This window comes from Diachasmimorpha longicaudata, chromosome 13, assembly GCF_034640455.1.
Source record: "Diachasmimorpha longicaudata isolate KC_UGA_2023 chromosome 13, iyDiaLong2, whole genome shotgun sequence".
In the NCBI taxonomy this organism is placed as follows: Eukaryota; Metazoa; Arthropoda; class Insecta; order Hymenoptera; family Braconidae; genus Diachasmimorpha; species Diachasmimorpha longicaudata.
The window spans coordinates 1,425,460-1,451,731 of NC_087237.1; the positions used below are offsets into that span (position 1 = coordinate 1,425,460).

At 35.5% G+C, this 26,272-nt stretch overlaps 4 protein-coding genes across 11 annotated transcripts; 2 read left to right on the forward strand and 2 right to left on the reverse strand.

Annotated features, from left to right (window-relative positions):
* Positions 1–80: 80 nt before the first annotated feature.
* LOC135168694 (anaphase-promoting complex subunit 10) lies at positions 81–2,126 on the reverse strand. 2 transcript variants are annotated; one of them, XM_064133130.1, is made up of 3 exons: positions 1,905–2,126; positions 1,103–1,355; positions 81–414 (listed from the first exon to the last, which is right to left on the reverse strand). In XM_064133130.1, the coding sequence occupies exons 1-3, from the start codon at positions 1,927–1,929 to the stop codon at positions 123–125; spliced, it is 570 nt and encodes a 189-aa protein (XP_063989200.1). In that variant the 5' UTR covers positions 1,930–2,126; the 3' UTR covers positions 81–122. The 2 variants fall into 2 exon arrangements, with proteins under 2 accessions (XP_063989200.1, XP_063989201.1); XM_064133131.1 differs by lacking the exon at positions 1,905–2,126 and adding an exon at positions 1,739–1,896.
* A 63-nt stretch (positions 2,127–2,189) lies between these two features.
* Positions 2,190–5,610, forward strand: LOC135168689 (Bardet-Biedl syndrome 7 protein homolog). The gene is made up of 4 exons (XM_064133119.1): positions 2,190–2,325; positions 2,423–2,615; positions 3,114–3,363; positions 3,822–5,610. Exons 2-4 carry the CDS (start codon positions 2,474–2,476, stop codon positions 5,608–5,610), a joined length of 2,181 nt encoding a protein of 726 aa, XP_063989189.1. The 5' UTR covers positions 2,190–2,325; positions 2,423–2,473.
* On the reverse strand, positions 5,048–11,260 carry LOC135168690 (zinc finger protein 675-like). Of its 3 annotated transcripts, none has more exons than XM_064133122.1 (6): positions 11,040–11,260; positions 9,414–9,684; positions 8,583–9,086; positions 7,558–8,067; positions 6,661–7,349; positions 5,048–6,034 (listed from the first exon to the last, which is right to left on the reverse strand). In XM_064133122.1, exons 2-6 carry the CDS (start codon positions 9,663–9,665, stop codon positions 6,016–6,018), a joined length of 1,974 nt encoding a protein of 657 aa, XP_063989192.1. In that variant the 5' UTR covers positions 9,666–9,684; positions 11,040–11,260; the 3' UTR covers positions 5,048–6,015. The 3 variants fall into 3 exon arrangements, with proteins under 3 accessions (XP_063989192.1, XP_063989190.1, XP_063989191.1); XM_064133120.1 differs by having other exon boundaries at positions 9,414–9,692; XM_064133121.1 differs by lacking the exon at positions 11,040–11,260 and adding an exon at positions 10,766–11,009 and having other exon boundaries at positions 9,414–9,692.
* Positions 11,261–11,325: 65 nt separating this feature from the next.
* LOC135168692 (transmembrane protein 184C) lies at positions 11,326–25,653 on the forward strand. 5 transcript variants are annotated; one of them, XM_064133123.1, is made up of 7 exons: positions 11,326–11,609; positions 14,653–14,961; positions 18,208–18,244; positions 19,625–19,902; positions 19,992–20,198; positions 21,603–21,818; positions 23,257–25,653. In XM_064133123.1, exons 2-7 carry the CDS (start codon positions 14,714–14,716, stop codon positions 23,543–23,545), a joined length of 1,275 nt encoding a protein of 424 aa, XP_063989193.1. In that variant the 5' UTR covers positions 11,326–11,609; positions 14,653–14,713; the 3' UTR covers positions 23,546–25,653. The 5 variants fall into 5 exon arrangements, with proteins under 5 accessions (XP_063989193.1, XP_063989194.1, XP_063989196.1 ...); XM_064133124.1 differs by lacking the exon at positions 11,326–11,609 and adding an exon at positions 11,765–11,973; XM_064133126.1 differs by lacking the exon at positions 11,326–11,609 and adding an exon at positions 11,765–11,961.
* The last annotated feature ends 619 nt before the right edge of the window (positions 25,654–26,272 follow it).

The window sequence follows — 26,272 nt, forward strand, 5'->3', positions numbered from 1 at the left end:
ACCCTGAGGCGTAAAAAGATCTAATACTCATGAGAATTATTCAATATTAACTAACAGCCAATAACGTGTAACAAGATACGGAAGTGAAAAATTATTTATTGACTAAAAATAAAGAATTTATTTTATCTTATGGTGGCATAACGTTGAAATTCATTGGTGAGAAATTGCCCTGGGAGGTGAGGAGCTGGGGGCCCCAGAATATCCTGAGCTGGACTGTGAACCTTTATCTGCCTCATATGAGTGTCTCTGCCATTCTGATGATTACTTATCACAGCTATTTGTATCATGAAAGTCCTGATGGGTCTGTCGTTCAGGTCTTTTATTGGTATCACCACCCAGCCACTTGGCTCGTTTAAGTCCATAACTTCCACCTCTTGGAGGTCGTTGAAATTTGTGCCTGCTCTTATACTTATTCTGCCAATAAGGGACAATACAAAGAGTTATTATTATATTATGTGCTTTTACATGCAATAATTTAATGAAACGAGGCAAGGTAACTACACATATTCCAACATCTTTTGGAATTTATTACGACAAAAATTGTAACTTTCAATAGAAAAAAATTACGAATTCAATAGCTGATTCTGTTAAATTTCTATTCAATTCTCTACTAGTTTTTGGCTGATGCTATTGAAATTTTTGATAGAAAATTTCCCGTAGAAAAAGTAAAGAAAAATTAAAATTTACTATAGAAATTGTTGTATTTAGATATTGCCAAAAATCAATAGAAAGTACAATAGCACTCCAGTAAAATTGTCTAACAAGTTCGCAAAATTTTTCTATTGAATTTTTTGAAGCAAAATATTACAACATAGATTGAAGTATTTTCAACGATCAAACTTGTATGGGACTCCACGCAAGCACAAATGAAAGCTGCATTGGACTTAAAAGATAGAAAAACATTTCTTTGGAGAATAAATAGTTAAAGTACTCGGATATCCTTAAATCCAATTCTGTGGCATGTGAGTTTTTGAGCAATAACCCTCAATTTAAGAACAAGAAAACTTTTTACAAATTGTCAATAGCGACTCGAACTGTTTTACTACTTCGATATGCGTACCTCAGGCTCCCCTAAACAAAAAAATTATTTTCCTGGTCATACCTGCTCGGCGTGTAGCTCTCGTCGAGTTTATAGTCAGTATAAATGCAAATATCCCTGATAGTAGTTTTCTTTCGAAACTGAATGTTCACTAAATGTGGCAGCTGTCCATCAGATTGCCAATAGGTATCTGTCAAATTGTCACGAAGCTGATCAACTCCGAAACCAGGTTTGCAGCTGGATAAACTCCAGATCGCATGATTCCCAACTTCCCTCACTCGGCCAGCAAATTCTTCCTGGACTGGATCCATTTCTCCTGGAATAAAGAATCGTAAACATTGGTGCAAACAAAAAAAGTTTGTGCGTTTACTTTAGTAAAATCCTTTCAACTTTTCAAAATATTATCCTCAAACTCAACGTACACGAGAAACCTCCAGTAACAAAAAAAAAATGAACAACAGTAAAAATAAATCTTTCATTGTTCATAATGTTCCACATGGACTTCCACTTTGCTAATTATTTTTTAAGTAATTACTGGTTGTTCCACTATTGATTTCTGTACATTGGAACTATTCAGGACTATAAATTATTTATGACAAATGTCCATTAGGGAGGACAATTTTTGTATTAGTCAAAGCATCTTTATTTATACTTTCTATTCTTAACTTCTCTCCAAACTCAAAAAAATAATTTTCTCACACAAATACGTTGCTTCCGGCACTCCTCAATTAATTATTACTAATGACATTCAATCAAATTTGGTTATTTAAATCACCCAGCGTTTGCAATTTATTTCCGATTTTTCTTTTTCAAATGCGATTGACGTTTAGAGAACTTTTAATCGAACTTTATTCTCTATGTTTACCTCCGCCACTCGTTTTACTGCTCATCCTGACATTTATTGAGGTTAACCCATAACTCTGACTCTTGAAGATCTCTGAATTAACAACAATTAGCACGCAACAAAGTAAACCACTCGTCAAGTAGTTTCTCCGTCATGAGAGATAATACAATTGTTATTTAATTTTACACATTTCCCGATGAATTTCTCACCGGTTTTGTTTATTGCCCGACAGTGGTGACCAACCACATAAATCAACACACCTACAACCGCGCAGAGTCCCCGATGTTTGAATCAGTGGAGGAAAACTCGTTACTATGGTTAAATCGATCGATTTTTTCGTTTGCTAATCACAACATTGCTCCCACGTAGTGAAAATTCATTCATGATGTCCAGTAATGTTGAATGAAGGATGGAGAGGAAAACGAGTTTTAGGGGTTGTCAGGTGATTCGAAATGTTAATAAACAGTATTTATTTTTTTTATTTATTTATTTTTTATATATAAAAAAATTGTAAATGCAACAATGTAAATGATTTACAGGATTCACACTGATAGTCATTGATGAAAATAACAATCTGAGGATAAGTCAAAATGTCATTGGTATTGTCGAGAGTGGATTATGTGTCGGTTGGGGTGACATCGAAGAGCACAACACGTATTTTACCCTCACACGAAGCAAAAGCCACTCAAAAATTCGCCATTGGGGACCACGATGGAATTCTTCATGTCTTTGGTAATTATTTTCTACATCTAATAACGAATTTCGACTGAGTGCCGATGGAACATTGCAAATGCTCTCAAAACCTTACCGATTTGATTAAAAATTCATTTGGTTTTCAATTGAATCTTGAATACCTTTTAAAGCTATTGAATAATTTTATAACTTTACTGCGCTTTTATTATCATAAGCAAATAGCCAATAGAAAATATTCTATAGGACAAACTCGCTCGAATTTCGTCTATCCGTATTACTTCTCTCATTATGAACAAACGTTTCGTTAAACTATGACAAAAGTTTATTATATTTAGAAAATATTTGCTTATTTTTAGTAAAAAAAAATACTTTTCTTAAATAAAATGTGCAAAATATCTGATTCTAATAGGTTCTCTACAATCATCGAAATCCACTAATTTTTCAATAAGATAGTTTCTATTGGCCATTTTTTAATGACGCGTGAATAAACTGCATTTCTAACCGTTGATTTCGAATAAATTAATCTCCCTAAATTAGGAATGAAAAAAGGAGAGTTGCAGTTGGTGTTCAAATCCCTCCCAGGTCCGAAGATAGAGCGACTGGTCCTCGGTGGGTCATTAGGAAGTCCCAAAGATAAGATTTTCATCGCCTACGGTAATTCCGTCAAAGGTTACACGAAAAAAGGAAAGATGTTCCTGGAGTTCGATACGAGTCTCATCGACCCCATCACTTCGATGTTCGTCCTGGGGCCCGACCTGGCGGCGTGTGCCCGAGATTTATATCACAGGTGCTATCACAATAGACTCTAATTAATTTTCTAATTAATTTTAATAGAATAAAATTTTAATTCGGAAATCTAAGTTATGTAATTTCATTTTTTTTGTGCGATTTTTATACAGGATTCTTAATCACTCGATAAGTCGTTACCTGACAATTCTTAATTCATACGGAAAAAAAGTAGGAAAAAGTTAAACAGCTTAACAATGATCATTGAAAAATAATTTCAGTAAAAGAGATGAATCAGGTGTAATTATAGTCGTCACCCACTCCCATTAATATTCCCTCGTTTTTACACTCGTGACGTAATATTTAATCTCACTTTGCTAATAAAAGAAATTATTTCTCTGAGGAAAAGTATTGATTTTAACTTCTACTTCATTTAAGAACACGAGGCGTTGATATAATTGCTAAAATCGTCCTTCTTATACAGAACACATTACAATTGTTAAAAAATGGGCTGTACAGGTACCAAAACTGCAAAGACGCCGACTCGTATCTCGCAGGGGAGACTCTGAACGACGTGATTCTAATTCCCGGTGAGGGTACATCGGTTCTGGCCATTCTCGCTTGCGGGGATCGCGCCATTCGCGTACTAACTGGCACCAAGAACCCTACAATCCTTCGACTTCCAAGTGTTCCCACAGTGCTGAGCTCCTGGAGGGAGGACGACCGAGACTCCCGAAACCGAATCCTCCTGGGCACTCAGGACGGAAAAATCGGTCTGCTAACAGTTCAAGGTGCCAAAACAATTCGAATAACTTGGCTGCTGACTACAGTCGCCTCAGAAGTGACGTCCCTGGACACATACGAGCTCGATGACGGTCTGGACATCCTGGTCGGACGTCAGGACGGATCGGTGGAAGTCTTCACCTTTTCAGATGACGAGGAGACGACACCGCTGCATCGATACCGCTATAACGCAGGAGAAAGTATCAGCACAGTAATGGGAGGGATTATCGGTGCCTCTGGCTACCCCGAAATCCTAGTGACAACTTACTCAGGCCGAGTGTTCGGTTTAACAACGAGACCCCCAGGCTCGTTGGAGGCTGGAGCCAATTTGGAGGCCCTGGAAAAATTGAAAACCGAGATTCTTCAGCTTGAACAAAAACTGGTAGAGGACAGTGAGATGTTTGACTTTCCAAACGAAGGTATTGTTCCCCTGATCCTCTCGGTGAATCATCGGATGCTGCTGGATCCAGACACAGCGTCTTATCAGCTATCGATCGAGCTCGACACCCCCATAGACAATGTTCTGATACAATCAGACACACCAGTGGAGCTGTTGGACGAGAGCAACAGTGCAGTGGCCAGTCTCTCAATTTGCAATCCACTGGAGAATAATTTTGTTCTAGCAACTTATCGATGTCAGGCAAACGTCAATCACCTGGAAACTCGATTGCGCACTATAGAGGGACAATCAGGTGTCCTCCAGGTTTACGTGACGACTCAGATCCAGCCAAAGGGTTGCAGAAGAATAAACGTGCCGATTTATGCATTGTCCCTTCACGCTAGGCTACATCAGGACGAGAATCCACATACGTCTGGAGGACCTTTTAATGAATTAAGACTGGTTGGAGGTTTCACTGTCGCTGAGATGCATGCCTGGCTATCCCTGGCACTTCCACATATTCCCGAAAGACCGCAATTGGTTGATGGGGAGGCCGCCTTAAATTATATATCGACCTTTGTTGGGACTCTGTTGAAATGTAAGTACAAGAAGGGGAGTGCCAGTTTTCTTGGAGAGAATGTATCCTCTGTGATCATTTTGAGGGATCTGTTGACGAGGGAGGCCACCAAGAGGAAGATCAAGCTGGATGTGTTTTGTGATATTGCTGAGGGCAGTGTCACCAGAGTCTTGGAGCTCATTCTACCCAGGCTCAAAGCTGCTGATGAGTTGACACAGAAACTGAGGATTCTGGATGCCCTGCAGGAGTGGGAGATGAAGAGTGAGGCTGAAGGAAATTTGAGTAGTGAGTATCAGGAACTTCTGAGGCAGGAAGACCAAATTAGACAACAGATGGCTAAACATCCGGAGATCCTGGTGAGGCTGCATGGAGTAATTACGGATTTATACGTCGATTGGGAGAGAGCTAAAGGCGCCAGGAGAATGACTTCTGCAGTCGCTGCTGAAAAACTAAGTTCTGCACTTGAAACTCGGAACATCGAGGCTCTTCAACAAATTATTCTTGGAAAAGATGAAAATCCAATTACACCACCTGCTAGTCTTAGCCTTGGACAGGATATCGTCGTTTGATTGGGAGGATTGAGGCAATTGTTCGTTTTGTATAAATGCGTTCATGTAAAAAATATATTTTTAAGATTACATACATCGAATTTGCGATATAAATCTTCATTTACTGAATTACCGTATGGATTTTTCTTATTTCTTTTAAAGGAAAATAAAAATGGGAAAATCTATGTCATTTCGTGGTTTTTGCAATAGATTGTTGGGTTTTATCGACTTACTTCCTTTTCTGTGATTGGTCTGTTGTAATCTCCTTGTTCAAGGTATTTACATTTATTTCGGGTTATAATAATACTTCTTACGAATGATACAAAATTTTATGCAGAAATTTTTAGCTCAGTCGATGTTATTTTTTTTTAAATCTTCGTACCCTTTCATTTTTTCGGCTCTCCTGATCCTAGGATATTGCTCATATTACATGAAGAAATATTGCCTGAAATTGAAAAAAAAAAGACCGGTTACAAATCAGTTTTCCGCAATGATGATTACAATAAAATGATAAATTTAGAAAAAAACCGCTCTTCATTTTTATTTACAAAAATAAAACAAATTTGGGCTTCTGAGATTCATGAAGCTCGGGAGGATGGAAGAATATGGCATTGAATAACAGGGAAATGTGCTACTAAAAATGACCGTTAAACCCCTTTGATAGCCACAGTTGCTACTAATTTCAAATACATTGCATTCGTAATCCGTTAGAATATTCTTCATAAAATCATCAAAGGGCTATTCTTATCATTAAAACGATGATAAGACAGCCAGTGTAATGCATTTTTTCTATTTTTTACCATTTTTTAAGTGAGTAGAATAGCATTAATTTCACCAATGCAAATTGCAAATTAATCCCCGAAAAAAATGAGACATGCAATTTGAAAACGTTCTTATAAACAAGATAATTAGATACTATTCAACGACGAACAATGAAATTCCGTTCATAGGGAATTTAAAAGTTATGATCTGAAAGTCTCCCAAAATCGACATGTTCAAAATACATCACCATGATAATCAAAGAAAAGAGCGAAGCAAGAATGATGTTTTAGAAGATAGAAAATAACTCACAAAGTATCTGATGTTCTATCGACAGCTTCGAGAGGATCTCTATCAGAATTTTCGTCAGCGCCGCTGGTAACAGGATATAAACGTTCAACTTGAGAACCTTGACCCCCAGCATGTGGCAGAATACTCTCAGGATTGTCCTCAGGTGGCACAATCTCAACCACGTTATTCTGCTCAACTTCAAGCTTCAGCTCTTGGACGAGATCCTGGATAGTCGAGGAGTGCAGAGCTTTATCATTATCATCCAGTGTCTTAACAACACAGGCTGCATTAGTTTCTTTATCATCGTTTTTGCTGACCAGTCTTGCTGCCAGTCTCTCCGCTCGTCCTCTGTCGTGTGTGTGCATGTGTCTCTTCATGTCACTTCTCACCCGGAATGGTTTCCCACAGACTGTGCACGGATGGGGTTTCTCCCCTGTATGTATTCTCCGGTGATTTTGCAGATAACTACTTGCACGGAACGTTTTGTTGCAATATTCGCAACGATAATTTTTTTCACCAGTGTGAATTCGTCGATGAACAATGAGTGAATATTTTCGGGCAAAGTCTTTTCCACAGTATTCACACTGGAACTGACGTTGCTCTGAGTGAATGCTCATCGAGTGATATTTCAGGTCACCCCATTGGCGGAAGTGACGACCACAATCCTCACATTTGTACGGCTTGTCTCCGCTGTGAAGACGTTTGTGGACCTAAGGAAATAGAAAACGTATTTCGTTCTTTGAGAGGAAATTGGATGGATAACATGCATTTAAATATATCCAAGTATAATAGGATACTCTCTTTTAAGAGTACATATGTAATGATGATCAATATCGGTTTTATGCGTAAGGTATAATCCCCTTTGAACAACTGCATTGAGAGAAACTAGACGAAAAGAAAATAGCTGGCGCCCTTTACCTTTAATGCACTAGCAGCGAAGAAGCTCTTTCCACAAACTTCACACTGATGTGGTCTCTCGCCAGTATGAGATCTCATATGATAGATTAAACTATTCTTATGGTGAAAAGTTCTATCACACTGCGGACAAGCCATCCCCTGACTCTGGGATTTCCTTCCCTTCGGGGCCTTTTTCTTTTTAGCTGTCTCCGGTAATTCTTCCTCAACTTTTTTTTGAACGTCTTGCTCGCTGACTTCACTGTTAACTGGCTCCTGAATCGATTCAGTCACGTCGGAAATCCCCCAGAGATTGGAACTGTTGTTCACGAGAGTGGAAGACTCGGTCTCTTCATCAATGTGGGCCCCAGTCTCTTCTACCACTCCTCTAATGCCCTCCATGAGATCTTCAGGTTCACTGAATTCCTCGATGGCAGCGTGTTCAATTTGAATCGATTCGGAACAGGCTATTGTTATGTTTGTATTTGTTGCTTGGGCTACTCTAGTCTCTTGTTTCACAGGCTCGTAATGGGACTGAAAAAATGGTTCAAGTAATTGAATTCATAGAGAAGCAGGAAAATTGTCTGAGTCAATTCAAGCCATCGAGGGTAACAGTAAAACTATTCGTAACAACTTGTTCATAGTCGCATTAAAAACAATTTTGTATAGAAATTTTATTCGGCGTTGTTTATAATTTATTATTATTGATTAGAAAACATCATTACTTTGGGTGAACATTTGTTCTTTATAATTGAAGAATGGAAATAATCCAAACCTTTTCAAACCTTGCTATATGGCATGAATTGTTTTTAAGAAAATTTCAATATAAACTAATCTACTATCGTCACAAAATGAATGATTTTTAGGACAAAGCATATACTTAGGGCATATTAATCCATTGATTAATTATTCATAATTGTTCAATGGAATAGAAAATCGCCCGGAAACCAACTCTCATTGAGAAATGGGCTTATTGACTCCGTAATAATTCGATTTCCAAAAGTGAATTTTTCTGAGAAAACTATATTTTTTTGATTTTTTCATTTTACCTTAAGATGTTCAAAAAACTTGAGCTGTCCACCAAATTTGTTCTCACACAGCTCACACTTGTAAGGCTGGGGTTCCTCAATGACCTCCACAATAATGTTCTCCTGATTCTTGCCAACGTCCTTCTTGGCATTTTTCTTCGTTTGTTGTTTGAGCTTTCTGGCAATTCTCTTTTTGTGCGGTAGGGAACGTTTCTGTCCGGAAGCCGGGGCAGCATCCTCACTGCTATCAGCAGACACGTCAATGTCGTACTCGCTCTTGACATTGACGAATTCTTGTTTCACACCGTGATTTATTCGTTTATATGTGGGAACGCTGGTGTAGACTGGCTGTGGCTCTTGGGAAATTGTTTGAATGGCATAAGAGTTCACTGGTGCGAGAGTCGCCAGCTGAGAGACATCGGGGAGTAGAGCATCGGTGTGTTGGGTCTGAGTGTGAATTTGCTGCTGCTTGTGCTGCGCCTGAAGCTGGACAGCTACTAGAGCTGCAGCTAGTTTTTTGTCTTCCTGAATTCATAATGTTGTTCGTGATTAATTATAATAATCTAATTCAACAGCAAAACATTTAACCGAGTCAAGTCAACTTTTGCCTTGAGTGAAGTTCCCGGTGTCTCTAAATCTAAGAGAAATAGCCAAAATTTGTCATGACATTGGAAAACAATGTCAATTACGTGCACAATAAAGGTCATGACTCATGACCAAAAAATTCCTATTTCTCGTAAATATTTCCATATTGTCCGAAATTATCATTGAAACATTAGGATTCTACAATCAGAAACTTTTTGGAAAAAATCAAACGTTTGCAAAAAATGCTTTTGAATGATATAATAATACCTCAGTCAACTCATGAGGAAGAAGATCATCAGTTTCGTAATACTGTGCTCCAGTGTTAAACTCATTAGCTACGCCAGCATTGATCATGTCGACGACCATTCCATCAGAGATCAGCTCTCCACTGAGTGTGAGTAGAGGAACACCCTTACCCAGTGTCTGACCATCACTCCTTTGAATCGTGATGTACTGAGTCCCTTCCATCCCCTCCAGAAGGACAGTCTGAGCCTCCTCGTCAGCTCCAACTTCCATCATTTTGTACGTTGACGTAATTCTAAATTTCTAAACAATTTTGCCCTTGATTTTTCATTTTTTGACAATTAATGATTAAGAAGTGATTTTGCAATTAGTATTTTTGGACCCTAGGGAGATAATGGCATTTTTATAAATTCTTACTCCACGTTATGCCCTAGATTCGAATAATTGCGTTATTGTTGACTATCTGAACGTACAGCATTATCAGTGTAACACTTGTCAGCATATCTGCATCATGACAATATACTATCAACTATTTCAGAGACGGTTAAGTCTGCATAGATCAAGGCTAAACCGGACACTAACCCATAAAAGAGTCGTAAATTCTTTGTAATCAGTCGGATGACATAGTTCATATGACCAAGTAATGAACTATATAATTTAAAAACCCGTAAACTATCGGTGGAATTTATTCTTTTGAGTCTAAAACCAAAATAATACTAAATACCCCACATGTTGGATGCAACACTTGTGTCTACCTAGTTGTATAAAAAAATGTTCAAGATCTCCACATGTCAGGACTATGGTTGACAATAATTCATGTTTTCATCAACTAGCCCTGTTTATTGCCCTGAAACCCCGAATAGCTAATTATCGATCACTCTAGACCTCAAACGTTTCATCGACTCCGAGGATTTCCAAATGTCGTCTATTTATTTTTCGAAAAAAACCAACATTTTCTCGTACACGTTAAAAATCATTCCGAAATGTTTATAATTTTGGCTGTGAAGATTTGCGGTAAGCATAGTGAATCCTCCCGTTGGCTTTGAATGACGGTCTATCGACAGTAAAAGTGAACTTGCATCCACGATCATTTTTCACCTTAAAATTAACTGTAGAAGCTACTGTAACATGAGTAGATACTGCCAATTAACAGCCCAACTTTGGTCACATGACCTCGCAGAATTAAAGAAGTTAAAAATCCGGGACGATCAAGGTTTCCATTCAGAGCCAAAAATCGAAGGAACTATTTATTTCATACCTAACCATGAGCTTAAAATGAATATTGAAAATGTCGGTAGATTGCTATACGAAACTTTATATATTAAGAAAAATTTAGCTCAATACTAGTAGCGACTTTCACAATGTCAGCTATTTACCGATCAATTTGGTTGCACTAATGCAACATATTTTGACAATTAAATTTTTTTTGGGTGTGATAGATTGAGTCCAGTGATTAAAACCCAAGCTACCACACCTGTTGCTAGAGATTTTCTGAAAATACTATCTTGTTACACATCACAAGTTCACAATTCACCAGGCAAAACGCTTCGATTGACAACAAAAAGTCAGCAACCGAATTCGAATTCAGCGCCGAAGAGTGAGCCCAGAGATGACAGCATACCCAAGGTCACTGCTCCCTGATTTACTCACCTTACTATTTCTCCCAAGATATACCGAAATTTCGTCTTTCAATTCATCATTTCATTGTCCACTTTGGTCTGTAGATGTTGACTACCTCAATTGTAGATATTTCGCGAACCACGTGAAATTATTTAGCGAAGATGTAAACAATTGGAAGTATTGAAACACTGTATGGACAAAATGTGACAACAGTGCCTTTTGGCAATGGCTGCGGACGCCATTTGACCGGATATCCCACCCCTCCGCAGGACCCTAGTGACTTTTTTTAGTGCAGCAACCACTGTGCAACGAAAGTAACCAGAGTTTATTTCTAGTGACAGCGAAGGCCTTCTGCAATTTTTTTTCTCCAGTTTTGTTGAATCATTTAATATTTAACGGAGCAAACATCTCCACGAAAACATCAGGACAATAATCAGAAAAGTGGAATTATTTTTTAAAATTTTTTCTTCCAATCCACGAACTTTCCTCAATGATTGTTGAAGCAGAAACTGAGGTGTGGCAGCTACAGGTTAATTTGCGAAATTCTAACGATGAGGGGAGATATTCTCTGTGAATCGTCATCTCCTATTGTCATCACGTGTGAGTAATTAATACTGTTACTTCATTGTCAAAGGAGAAGGCAATTAATCTCTATTTTTCACGGTCTTCTCCAATTCATTGAAGCTGTCAGGATAGGGACCGGGATGAGGGGAAAGCAACGTCGAAATGTGTACGTCAAATATCGTGTTTTTTCGGTTCATCCAGTCTTTCGACAAGTGTCAAAGGAATCTCTAATCCGATTACGGAACAAAGGAGTTAATGATCCTTTCTCCTTTTTTCCATGGGTTTTTTTTCGATCAAAATCTTCTGTTACGAGACCTTGAAGCAGTGCGTGTGTTCCATTATATTTTTGAAATAATTATTTAGAGATATTTCGAAACAGAGAAAGCAGGTAAATTGTGAGGTATTGGAAACAATTTGTTTGTACTTTACTTTAATCTCTAGTACTAACTGACTCACTCGTCATTGCAGTGATTATCAGCGGGGAAAATAATTCAGTTTCTATTTCTGACGTTTGCTTTTCTCATAATGTGTACGCGAAGTGTTGGGCTTGTAAAGGTATCCATAGTTTTGACAGTTGTCGAACGGGACACTGATTGCCGCAATGAAATCAAGAACTGATAAGAATGTTTTTTTTCTTGGAATGTCTTAAAATTAATTTCTCTGTTACTTTTGAATAATATGATAATATAATTCGAATAATGCTTTCATTAAATTTCTGGAAGCGTTTTTTTAAATCGTTTCGCTCGAGGTGAGCAAAGAAATTGTTAGAAAACTGAAAATACATTTGTTCCCAAGTTTTATGTCCAGCATTAGTTCAATCACAGGTGATTAAGCTAGTGACTATCAGAGACAGATAATTAATTTTTTCATTCCTTTTTCAAGGTTCATGATACTGTCGTGTACGCACCGGTGTAGTTGAAAGCTTCATCAATGTGTGACCGTGAAATATTGACATTTTTAGACACATTCAGTGTTTTGACAAATTAGGCAGACGCACCCTCCGGGCGTGCAAGCTCGATTGTACGTGATAAATTATGAATTTGCCATTTTAAGATTAAAAATTTAGACCACATCCTGTGGTTCTGCCCCAACTTGATCAATGAGAAGTGAATACTTTTGAAATAATTACTACGACTCAAAATACCGACTAGTATTCATTCATTTAATTCATTATAAAGACAATAAATTCATTAAAAGAATTCAAAAAAACACTCGGAAATTGTCAGAGGTCTTAATGAGGACGGACCACGTGCGCAATAACAGCTCTATCGGTCGAATATTGTTCGAAAAAAAGTTTTTTTTTTCAATGGTTTTTCATAAATATCTCCAGAATTAATAGACTGAATTATTCATTGATTTTTCCAAACTTTTGGTCTTAATACCCTCTATGTGACTCAATCAAAATGTATATACCTGTTCTCACAAAGGTTCCGATATATTTGCGATTTTCCGTTTTTTTTTTTAAATCGTTGTTCGCTCTATAGCATTTTCTAAAATTGAGATATCAAATTGAAATTTTGCGTTTCTCTGAATGTGTTTTATGAATATCTTTGAAATTAGTGACCCGACTTCATTTTTTTATTATCCTAATATGTGCCCCTCTCCCCCTCTTGATCTATCTCAAGCTGTACACCTATTTTGCAATTTCCAAGATTTTTCAATTTTTGCTATAAATCCATGTCATAAAATCATCGCATATTTCCGTTTAGAGATCCTGTAAGATAGAAATAAAAAAAAAATTAATAGAATGGGCATTTCGTATTCAAAACTTTGGGCAATCAATTTTTTGAATTTTTTAACTATTTTTTTGTATTTCTTTTCGTGAATATCTATTTTCACATTTTTTAAATCGAGATGGTGAGGATTCATTCAAAAGCATATGACCAATGAAATTAATAGGAATGAAGGAAAAAAATGACTGATTACGCGTAAAGTAACGGCCACATCCCTTCTGAAAAATACTATCCGTAGTTGGTTATTTCTATTACTAGTACTTAAAACAGTAGGCGAAAACTGATCAAAATGGAACGTACACAATAGTTAATAGTTAATAATTCTCACAATAGTTAATAGTTAATAATTCTGAACATGTACAGAACAAGCACATGATATTTTTTCATTACACAGCTTCAAAATGAAAAAAATCGTCGAATTAGATGTTACCGATCCCAAGTTATTGAACATTGAAAGGCACTCCATTTTGCCCCGCTCTCCTCTATAATTCTCATGAGTTTTCAATAACAGTTTTTTAAAAGTTTCGACAAAAACAAAGCACATATTGTCAGGAGTCCGAACAGTGCGTTTACAATCTTTTAATTGTTGTCAACCAGTACTCATGGTCTACCAGCACGCAGGTTTTTAATTAATCTCGTACAGTTGATTGAAACTGTCAGTGCAACGAACGGATGAAGGGGGAATATACGTCACAATGCATTCGTGAAATCTCCAGTGTTTTCTTTATGCTCATCTAGAGTGTCGGAAAGTGTCAAATAAAGTAATAATCGAAGTGACGAAACGAACGAATTAATAATGTATCGTGATTCATTTTTTGAGCAATTTTTTTTGCAATTAGAGTTCGGGACAGTATGTCCCCTCATTCATTTTAGAAACATATTTCTGGTAGATATTGTGAAATCACCGGTTTACTTACTATAATATTATGCGTAAATTTGTAGTTGAAAATCAAACTGAGATAAATAACGTGGAATTGAAAATAATTTCTTTTTTTTCAACTGGTTGATAATTTTTTAATTCAAAAAATTAATTGTCGACCTTTGATAAGGCTTCATGCGGATAATTACAGATTGTGGGTGAGTGAAGGACAGATCTACATACTCAATACTCGGTCACTGGCGAGTGATTGAGTCAGTGATTAGCTGATAAAATTGTGTCTATTTTTTTTTATTTTCCTGCAAAAAGTCAGCTAATTTTTGTCAATACAGTAATTCCTTCGAGATTTATCGCTTGCTCGAATACAAACAGGAAATTAACATTCATACTCTTTTCCTCTATTAATTCCAAACACATAATCAAGAAAACTGACGGAAAAAATAATATTAATTTAATCGTTCTGTTCCAGTGGTGGATTAACGTGGAAATTATGTAACATTTTGATAGAACTGCTTTACAAGTGATAAGAAATGACGAACATTTTACGTCGATGGCGAATATGGATATTACCGGTTCTCACCGGCCTTTATGCACTTTTAATATGCATATTAGTGCCCCTATTGCTCACCAAGTCTATGCAGAATGGATTCAAGAAGCAGGATCAGGGTGCCCTTGTCGGGGGCGGATTCGTCCTATTAGCGTTACCAATAGCTTTTTATGAAATTGTCCAGCATATGATTTACTATACACAACCAAGATTGCAGAAGTACATTATCAGGTACAATATGTTTTTTTTATTTATGATAAATACGATTGATAAATAATCTCCATAGGAGAGATAAAAATGTGGGAAAAAAGCATCAGTCAATTTTTCAGGTGTTGTGCGATCTTGAATTGTCTCGGTAATCTATTGTTTCAGAGGAAAAATGCGAAAGTGTGGTCAGAATGTCAGCACTTTTGGATTTGTTCGCCATTTTATCATTATTTTATGATACATAAATAGCACGTATCGTGCGCTTGTTTACAGACGAGCGTGTCGGAGTAGCAGTTCCCATTGTTTAATGAATATTAATTGAGAGATACAAATTTTAAATAGTAGTATTTAATAATTTACTTGCACTAAAGGAAACATTTTTTACAATTCCCAATGCTCCAATTATTTACCGATTATATTATTGATTATTATTAATTTCTTTTGATGTTACAAATTCTTTGTTTTACATCCTCCCCAGCCTCTCTTAAAAATTCCTTCTATTTTAACTTTGATATTCACATATATATCTCTATATAAACAAAAACAAATGTCCTTATGATTCTATAACACAGCCCCGTAAGCCCCCTTTTCTTTAATACTTTCTTCTCCTCTCGTCCCCTTCCTCTTCACTCTCCTCTTCCCTCCTCTATCCTCCTCAGCCTCTCAATCATTTTCTTTTCTGGGGTCGCTCCCAGTATCTCCACCATCCTCTCCTTCCAGTGCCTTCGGCTACTTCTTCTGCCCCAGTCCTTCCACCACCTCTCGTCCTCTTTCCCCAGCCTCTTCATTAGTTCTCCACATCCGAGGACATGCTCCATCTCCTCCTTTTCCCTTTTACATGCCCTGCAGCTATCCTCTACCATTCCCCTTCTTCCTCCAATCAGCGCGTTCCCGCATCTCCATCTAGCCCATCCTACCTTCTGCTCTTCCTTCAGTCTCTTGTCCAGCCAGTACTTCCCCATCTCCGTGTCCTTTTTAATGTGTTTGTAGTAGTCACAATATCTTGATCCTTCTATCCTTGCCCAGTCCTTTTGTTTCTCCTGGCCTTCCATTATCTCCACCAGCTCCTCTATCCTCTCACCTGTTATTTACCGATTATATTTACTCGCGTAATGGTCAGACACATTTTGATTCAAAAAGTAATTATCGGGACGGTTCATTTAGTCTTATTAAGCATATAGACAAATAAAAATAAATTGACAATATATAGAAGCAGGGCCAGGTTTGTATTTTCTTCTCATTTGAAAATAAATATGATAATTTTTATTATTGTTGTGTAATTTATTTCAGTGTATTTCTTTCAAATAGAAATTCATGGTGAAGATGAACAGTTGTTGGGATGCTTCAATATTTAGTATTGAACTAGAGGGACAAAAGTATATTAACAAATTATAAAATATAGGCGAAATTACCCAGCTGTGCTGGTAATCGTGTTGTGTGTTGGTGACTCGAAAAAAATTACCATACCGCCTAGTAAAATTTATTGAGTGCTTGGTAAAGTTTATCTGCCCGTTTGAAACAAATTATCCAACACTCAGTTTTTTTCGAATGATAATTTTTTACTAAGCACACCACAAGCTTTACAAAGCGGTACAGTAATTCCAGGTCCGAAAAATGGAGCATTAACGAACAATTAGCGATGTAGCGCTGAAAATCACTTTTGTTATGGAATAAAAATAACATAGAAAAACCGAATTATGATGTTATCCTTGTTATGGGACCGTAATGAGTAATGTGAAGAAGAAGAATACGTTTGAGTTGCACCTAATTACCCACCACTGGTTTTGAGTAAACGTAACTCACTTTGGTGGTGTCGTATCAAATGAAGACTTTAAATCCTCCCCTGAGTTTATTTAGTTTATTTATCTTTAAATGATTAAGAGGCTATTTTAACGGATGTTTGTCATTGCACCTTTTCATCCTTTCAAATCTATTATTAAAATTGAATGGTACTTTGTATAAAGGACTCATCGTATTTAAATCAGTGCCGTTGTTCTCCATGTATAAATCGGTTTCTATTTTTTTGATCAAATTAAAAGTAGCAATTGCTTATTGGAATTTAATTCTAATTTAGTTAGAGACAGATTTATGTGAAGATTTTCATTCCTTCGTAATTGAAATGAAGCTCCCAAAAAAATAAATGATTCTGAAAAGAATCATTCTTTAATATACGGAAAAAACTAATGTCTTCATATAAATCCGAGTTGAATTCTCATAAGCAATTAAAAGATTTTTCAAAGTTAATCGAAATAGTAAAACCTAGTTCATACAATAAAAATATCACCTCGGGCTGGGAGAGGAGGAGTGCATGATCCATCATGTAATGATAATCATAATAATAATCATATAATGTTTATTATATGATTATAATAGTTATCATTATATGATGGATGATACGTCCTATTTGTCCATCATTTTCTACAATATATCAATATTTTATAACAAAAAATACATAAAATATCATAATTTCGTTTTCCTGTGATATTTTTCGTTCATAACAACGATGACTTCCAGCGCTACAGTGCTAATTAATTATAAATGCATATAGCTGTGAAACAAAGACAAACCATTGTAACACCAAAGAGTTAAATGAATGAAATTCTATTATTTAACAAAACTCCTTGAAAACACGCCGCTTTTTTCAACGTTTTTTTTATTATCCAATCGTAATTCGGAGACTCCAAGGTTATTAACAATTCAATAACAATTAAAAATCAATTTAAGTTATCAATGAAATAACACAATCAAGATTCCCATCAAAAAATAAGTCACCCAAGCTTTAAAATATATTTTTAATTTCATTATTACTCATGCATTTCATTATTAACATATTATCAATATATCGAAATATATTAAAAGATTATACGCAATTTATGTTGCTAAAATAGCGCAATGGAAACTTTAAAAAATGATACAATAGATAGTTTCAAAGGAGATTACGTGTTTATATTATTTCGTTTTATTATTAACTACAAAATATACTTGGAGAAAGTGTAATTCTCATTCAGGCATTAACATTGCAAAGAGGATAAAAAGTATCAATTATGCTTATTTTTTTAAATTTCTGTTGAATAAAAGTAAAGGCTCAGGCCAATTTTCCGCAAACAAATGATTACCGAAATAAATAAACGTCAACAAGAATTGTGAAATTGACTTCCCACAGTTTATCATTGCTTAACTGTCAATAGCATTACTTATTATAAACAAATATCAAACAACGCCCATATCCACTGAAGATAATTCTTCATATTCTTATGTTCGTTGCGACAGAATATTATGGATGGTGCCAATATATGCAGTGAATGCCGTAAGCGAACATGAAATCAGTACTTTTATCGAGAAAAAATTCTGATATCTAAAACATTTTTACTTGAAACATGTTATTAAGCGGGGACCTAGGTAAACTTTCAAAGTCCAATTCCAACTCATTTTACCTTCTTCGATAGTTTCCTCTCAAACTGTTCATTAGATTCTAGAGAATTGAACTAGATATCATTTTAATCATATCAATTTAACCACAATTTATTCTTATATTTTTTATTTTTAATCCATCACTAAAGTAATATAGTTTGATATTTATACGGTATGGAAAACAAATTGAACCGCAAGAAAATAACTTTTATATTATCCAATTGAGATGATTGCAAGCATTTCCTAGTGTTTTTCTCTGAAACCTAAACGTTTCAGTGCAATAAATTAGAATTTATAGCATCATAAGAGAGGTAAACTGGAATATTCCCCACCATAAGAAACCCATACATTTTTAAAATCATTGAAAACGACGTATCCAAGTGCTGAGCAAATTTCTTTACCATTGAAGTCTAAATCTAAAAAAATCATTTTCATAAATCATCATCAGTTAAAAAAATCATTTTATATTGTGAAACACCATCTTTCACTATTTTCTATTTTTTTTCTGTTTCGTTATACTCTTAATATAACTCGTCATATCGGACATAGCTGTATAAACCAGATGTGTAGATGGGGTTGTATAAAGAAAATAAGTAAATAAGGGAGGTAATTCTGTTTATTAATTGAAAAAACTGTCATAAATTTTTCGAATTCTCGAGATATTAGGACAGCATCTTCAATGACAAGTATCTTGTTTCGAATAAAAATGTTTTAGATATCGGATGGACGTGTGCATTAAAAGGATGTCCCTTTGACAAAAACGCTTGCTGCTCCTAAGTTGGGAGGATTTACATTTTTTATCTCAGAAAGTTCTGTTTCAACAAATGTTGAAGTACGTTGTTGACCCTGTGAAGATTATTTTGAGCTAAAAATATGCAGAATATCCCCTGACAAATCACTCGATAGCCGGATGGAGTTGTGCATCCAGTTTAGTACAAGTCGATCTCTGCTCAATTGATCGTCTGAGGATCGATTAGCAATCAAATAGCGATCGTCCAACAATCGAGTAGAAATTGGTTACCTATCAAGCAACACTTGACCATCGATTCATCGTTCGTCACCTAGTCATCGATTAACGACCAATCAGACATTGACAAAGTGCTAAACTCGATGTCCAATCGAACGATCTGCCAGGGTGTGAACTGTCAGCAGAGTTCACACAACTCTATTACACACTTTTTGTGCGGACGTCCAAATTACCAGTTTTTTCTCGATTTATGAATAAAAAATACTGAAAATGGGAACCCGACTCTAATCCGCACTTTATTATTTTCAGTGGCTAGGTTTAATTTATCCAAAAATCAGTATATACGTAGACAGTTTACGTGAGTGTTACGAGGCATATGTAATATACAATTTTATGATGTACCTGTTGGCCTACCTCAACGCCGATCATCAGCTTGAGCACAGATTGGAGATATCACCACAAGTCCATCACATGTTTCCACTCTGCTGTTTACCAGATTGGGAGATGGGACATGAATTTGTACATATGTGTAAGCATGGTATACTGCAATATGCTGTGGTCAGGCCTTTGTCAACATTAATTTCATTGTGAGTTGATTGACGCACAGAACATAACTCTATTACCTACATTATATCAGTGAGCAAAATTCTTTAATTCCTGACAAACTGCATTTCAGCATATGCGCCTTGAATGAAGTCTATGGAGAGGGTGAATTCCGCGGGGACGTTGCCTTTCCCTATATGATTGCCTTCAATAATTTATCACAGTTTGTGGCGATGTACTGCTTAGTTTTGTTTTACCGAGCCAATGCTGAAGCCCTCAAGCCAATGAAACCAATTGGCAAATTTTTGTGCATCAAAGCTGTGGTTTTCTTCTCATTTTTGTAAGTTGAATGACAATTTACATTTTCTCAATTGAAGCGATGGTAGTTGTTTAATCTATGATCGATTTTCCCTAGCCCTGTAGCTGCTTTTTAAAAAATCAAACAGGATTAATCATCTTAAATTGTTATTGTCGTTGTGACATCAAAGTCTGGAGTCCTCTAAACCTAACAAAAAAAAGCGCGGAAGAAATGAAACTTCTTAGTAATATTTTAAGAAATGCGTATCATTTTGTATGATAAGAATATGGTGCAGTGACCAACACTAAATTTATTATTATCCAAAGTCCAAATTAATTATCATCGCTAGGCTCTGACGGATTAATATATATAATATCTATAATTGGATTTTGATAACTAACATAGGATGTCAAATGTCTTACGTCTATGTTATCAATATTTCTCGCGAATAACGCGAATGCCGCATAGATAAAAGTGAAATTGGGTAGAAAAGAGAGTAAAAATTGAAATTTTGTGTAGCAATTTTCTCTCCTGGCATGAAATTTATTATCAGTACTTTCAATTAATAAGTTATTTCTTAATTTAACTATCATCTTAGCAATGGGAAATATAATTCAACCGAATTTTTTTTCTCGTAGGAATTTAGCTTCAGGTATCAGGTTTCTATGGTATCTATTCTCAAATTATTGATTTTTCTATTTTCAAGGAAAAATAAATTTTTGGTTGAATTACATTGCTACCACGGCCGTTTGTAGTGGTCCTTTCTCAGTTAAGATGGGTTGTTGGAAGTGACAGCCGAAGAACAATATAATTTTCAATCATTTTTTTTGTCGCGTGCAGGCATTATTCCATCATAAAAGTGGGTTCAACAAATTGAGAATTTTTTGCGAAATATCTCCTAATAGCCTTTTCTAAAATTAATCTCCTATGTGTGGAGTATTACAAAATTTGGCATTTCATCCTCTCATCTTGAATTTAGATTACAATCATCTGTCGTACTAACTACCCATATTTAATTTCTCGCTCTATTCACTTATTTCTCAATATCTATTATAAGGGATTTTTAAAAACGTTCCCGATTTTATCGAGTTTAGAAATTATTTGGAAACGTCACAGGTTCATAAGCAAGGAAATCGGATGAAGAACCATCTAGATGATTTTCGGCTAGGAATATACCTGAACCTTGATTACAATTAATTAGGAGACTAGTGCTGTACAGTACCATATTCATACGTTATATTCCACGCTGTCTCTCTTTTATTTCTCTTCCTCTTCCTTTCGATTTCCCCTTCCGGGTGACGTTAAACGCTTAACGAAACCATCTCGGATGTCCGATTAGAAGTTTCACTACAAAAATATTTATAAAAATGATTTAAACAACGAACGAATGATATTGAAATCAAAATTACACGCCAATGAATTTAAAATTATTTTTTTTAATTACAGCCAAGGAGTTTTGGTGGCAATACTCGTTTATTGCGGTGTGATATCGAATATTTTCGACACTGATAATACTGATGACATAAGACATATATCCGCTAAACTTCAAGACTTCCTCATTTGTATAGAGATGTTCCTGGCGGCTGTGGCACACCACTACAGTTTCAGTTACAAGCCCTATGTTAATTTGGCGCAGAGCCAAGCCTGGTGGGATGCGTTTAGGTAACTAAATACAATAATTATTGAAATTTATATAAAGACGTATGAAAACTTATCTCATATTTCAGATCGTGCCATCAAATTTTATTTTTCTATAAAAACTATTCTATTGATATCTTTCCCGCTAAATTTCGGAAATTTTCTCATTTCTCTTCTTTGATTTTCTTACCAAGGAAATGAAAAAGAATATTATGGAAGCAGCTATAGAACCGATAAGTGTATATGATATAAGATAATAAAGTTTCGGAATAAGCTATATATATATAGACATGTAGGGTTACTTTTTAAGAAGATAAGAACAATTTATTTTCTATGTAAAATGTACAATTAATATTAACACTATGTCTTCACTATGTTTAACACAATACTCAATACACTCTTAAGTCCTTCTGACTCTGATCACTCAAAAGAAAACATCTAAGTCCTAATCGTCTAACCACGCGTTTATCGTCTATTATTGGAAATGGGATAATGGTTCAGTAATCGAACGTGTGAATTCCGTTTTATCTTTTTTATTTTATACGCAGGAAAGGCACAACCGCTCTGCTTCGTTTCCTTAAACGAACTAACTGATAAACTAAAGGGATACAACACCCTGGACCTGATGACTCTCTCATCAACAATGGTCCCACTCATGCACCTCTGTATACATTCAGAAAACAGAGCATACACATCACCCCCAAACTTCCTTGAATTACTTCTCATAAAAATGTTTTCTACTCTCAAGTGGAAACACTAGAATAAAGGAAATACCAATCATACAAAGATCCACTTACTCCATTCAAAAATTATTTTTTGACAAACATTCGAAATGTAAACTCTAATATCTATCGTTGTACAAATCCAACTCTGACCCTGTAGTCTAAGCCCTGACTCTCTTCTCCACACTGACTACTCTCCCCTCCCATGAATGGGCCCTAACGGCGTCACGTGGTCCTAGCATCCCTGGAACTCGCTGGCTGGAAAGTATTTTTGCCTGTCACATCTGTGGACCTCTCATAAACCCACAAAATCTGACCATCTAGGTACTTCTATCGTACAGGCTTGCATCCCGGTACCAATCCATATTTATTTGCAGGGCTTCCCCACAAGTAGCACTTACGCTACCACTACAATATAATCTTTTAGCCTTACATCTTATCCTAGTACTATCTTAATCAAATATCGTGGACACCTGTCTATCATATTCGACAGACTACCATTTTTACACTGGGAATTCCCCCATAATTTTTCCCGATACTACAGACATCTCGTTTTACTTAGAACTAACGGAAAGTTTAATATAATTACAACGGAATTTTGTAAAGAATTTTTCTGCGTATTTTTCACGATGAAATAATTTCCACTGATAACTTTTTTTAATCTATCAGAAAGCGGCAAAATTTGAGATCAAGTTTCTTTTTGAAAAAAATCATATTTATCCATAACTTCATAATTTCAGAGCTATGTGGGACGTTTCGGATGTTCATAATGATATAAAAGAGCACTTCAGCGTTGTTGGCTCATCTCTCAGTCGAAGAATTCGTGGGCGGGGAGCCTATCAACAGACCTGGGGAAATGTCAACGAGAGAACCTCTCTTCTTCCAGATCAAGTGATTCCAACAGCACACAGTGCTCCGGCTGGTTCATTCTCTGGATACATAAGTGATCCAGGGCACAGCGAGAACCAATTTGACTCGGTTGAGGATCTTACCGAGCCTCATGCCAGTGGAAACAGTGTGATTACGTAGCGAAAAGGACTAGGCTTGTGAAATGTTAATGAATAGGAGATGAGCAGGAGGAATTATACAATTGAGACAATTGATGAAACAAATTCACCGAGAAAGGATTGAATTGCCTCACTTTTGTCTACTACAGATAAATTATTTTTTGATTCGTTTGTAATGGCTGTGGGCTCTCTTTTATTGTAAGATTTTATTTTTGATGATATGTCATCACGTGCGAAACCATTTCATGGAATAATCTAGTGCTGTCTCCCGAAAAATTTCCGTCAACTTCGTTTAAAAACAATTTATCTTTTGTGTCAATCTAGTTAAGGGGGGAGCCTGCTTTAGAGGCTTCAAAAAATCTATATTTTCAAGGATTTTTTTGGAAAGGAAAGAAATGTCTGATTGAAATGAAACTTTTAGGATTTATTCTTATATATTTCAAGAGTCTTCTCAAATTTTTTTATTATTATACATTATATATTTTTCATGTTTGAAGAAATTTACGGAGGCGCCTCGAGTGTGCAATGTCTGTGTGGCGAGCAAGATGCAGGTCGCAATTTTCATGTGAAACAAAAAAACAAAAGAAATTTTTAATTTTCAATAGTGTAATTCTCGGGTTAACCACTAAAATTCAACAAAAAGTGAAATTTCAACAATTTTTCGCAGATTGAAAAAAAAGTGCATTTAAAGAAAAAAAGAATTTACTTTAAGTCGTTTAAAAACCAGATTAATATTAACTTTCTTAAGATATGTCCGGTTCACTCGAAAGAGAATTTAATTCCAAATACAACGCATTTTGATTCGTTTCGATAGGAGGTTTACTTTTTTTCCCATCTTGCCCCGCAATTTGAAAAAATCATAAAAATGGAAATCCGAGAAATCGCGTGTCAAAGTTTTCGTGATGCTCGTATACCTGCTCAACGCTTGCTCACTATTTCGTCTGTATCTCCGGAAATAATCCGAATTTTGTTCTGAAATTTTGGGGACATATTCTTGGATTGTTTAGGAAGTGATTTACGCAAAAAAAAAATCGATTTTTTGAAGCCTCTAAAGCAGGCTCCCCCCTTAACGTTGTACAAATTACGAGTAATTAGGTGGTGCCAGATAGTGCCAGATGATATCACCCAATTACTAACTAACTAAGCTATCTTATATCTAACTCCACATGCGCGATAAGGACGCTTTGGCTAGTCTAAAGCTTTGGCCAGCCCAAAGCCAGTCCTTGACAAACTACGATATACTTTGCGGAGACATTTGCTGAAAAATTTTGACAATATATTAAAACTTCTATAGGAATTCTTTGGCATAAAACAAATTTTTCAATTTTTCGGCTATACTCTTAATTTCTTTCTTAGAATAAAATGTCAAAAAAATAACTTGGAAAATTTTCACTCTACAATTGTATGAAAAAGAATGCCAATAGAATGAGGGATGAAGAAAAATAAACAGTTGCAGAGTTTCTGTATAAGAAAGTATATATTTCGGAGTTGAATGAAGAGATAGAAAACTTTTAAGAGGATTGATACAAAAATAAAACGATTTTTCAACTACAATTCTTATAGAACTAGCTTAAAACTTATAGTTTCCATAATAATTGAAGACAATATCTTGGAGAATAGACGGTTTTTTAATGGCATTTCTTCGTACATCCTACGTTCCGAGTATTGTTCATATATTTTAACATTTTAATTAACTCCAAAAATGATATCTCTATGGAATTGATAGTGTATTGATTCAGTCTGTCATCCAATGTGTAAGGTTAAGGGGAATACTATTAGAGGAAAGGGTATAATGGACATCTGTGACGCAAAAAATATTCCTAACTGGAGAATATATTTATTACTACAGTCTAATAATCATTGTGGAGAAAAAATGAGATGATGCTATTTAAAAAATTACGAATATTTTGAAGGTATTGATTTTCTTCATTTAGTCCGTTCAACGCATTATTCACCAAATGATGTAAACCAAAAATGATGATTATTGTAAATATAATACCTTTATACGGATATGACAGGAGATATAGAATTGGTAATGTGATTGCAATATAATTATTTGTACATATCCGACAGTGTGGATCTGTGATTTTTTGAACCATATTAAATCATATGTATAATTGTTGTATCATATATTGGGGATTTTTATTTTTATTTCTTCAGTTTTATCCCAAGTTTTGAAGATTAGTAATAAGTCATTATCCCATGCTGTAGATTAAATCATCTTCAATCATTGAATAAAACCATAAATATTTAACGTCATTGGAATTACATTTTGCATGAAATTATCCGTTTTAATTTTCTTGGTTCATAGAAAAATATTATAAAGTATTTAATATCATAATTTCGAACAACTGGCTATAGCCAAGGAGGCTAGGGAGGCCATCAAAGCAGAGGATATCGATTTTTCCGAAGAGGAATCAAATTGAGACGTTGGTGTGGAGTACTCCTATTTTCTCCACACAAACTGGTTGCGACTTATTTACTTATTTGTTGCTCAGTTTTACAATCCACTAAAATACAGGTGGGTAAGTAATCTGTCATTCGGAATTTATAACTTAAAAATCTACATTACTTGGATTTTGTTTTTGTTCATAGGTTTCCTAAAGTTGTAATATGTCTTACAAAACGCTAAATTGTAAACTGCCTAATTGGTCATATAAAGGCTTTTAAATAAATAAATATTTAGTATCATAAAATATTTTCTAATATTAGACTATTTGAAAAACAGAAAAATGACAATATCTCGCGA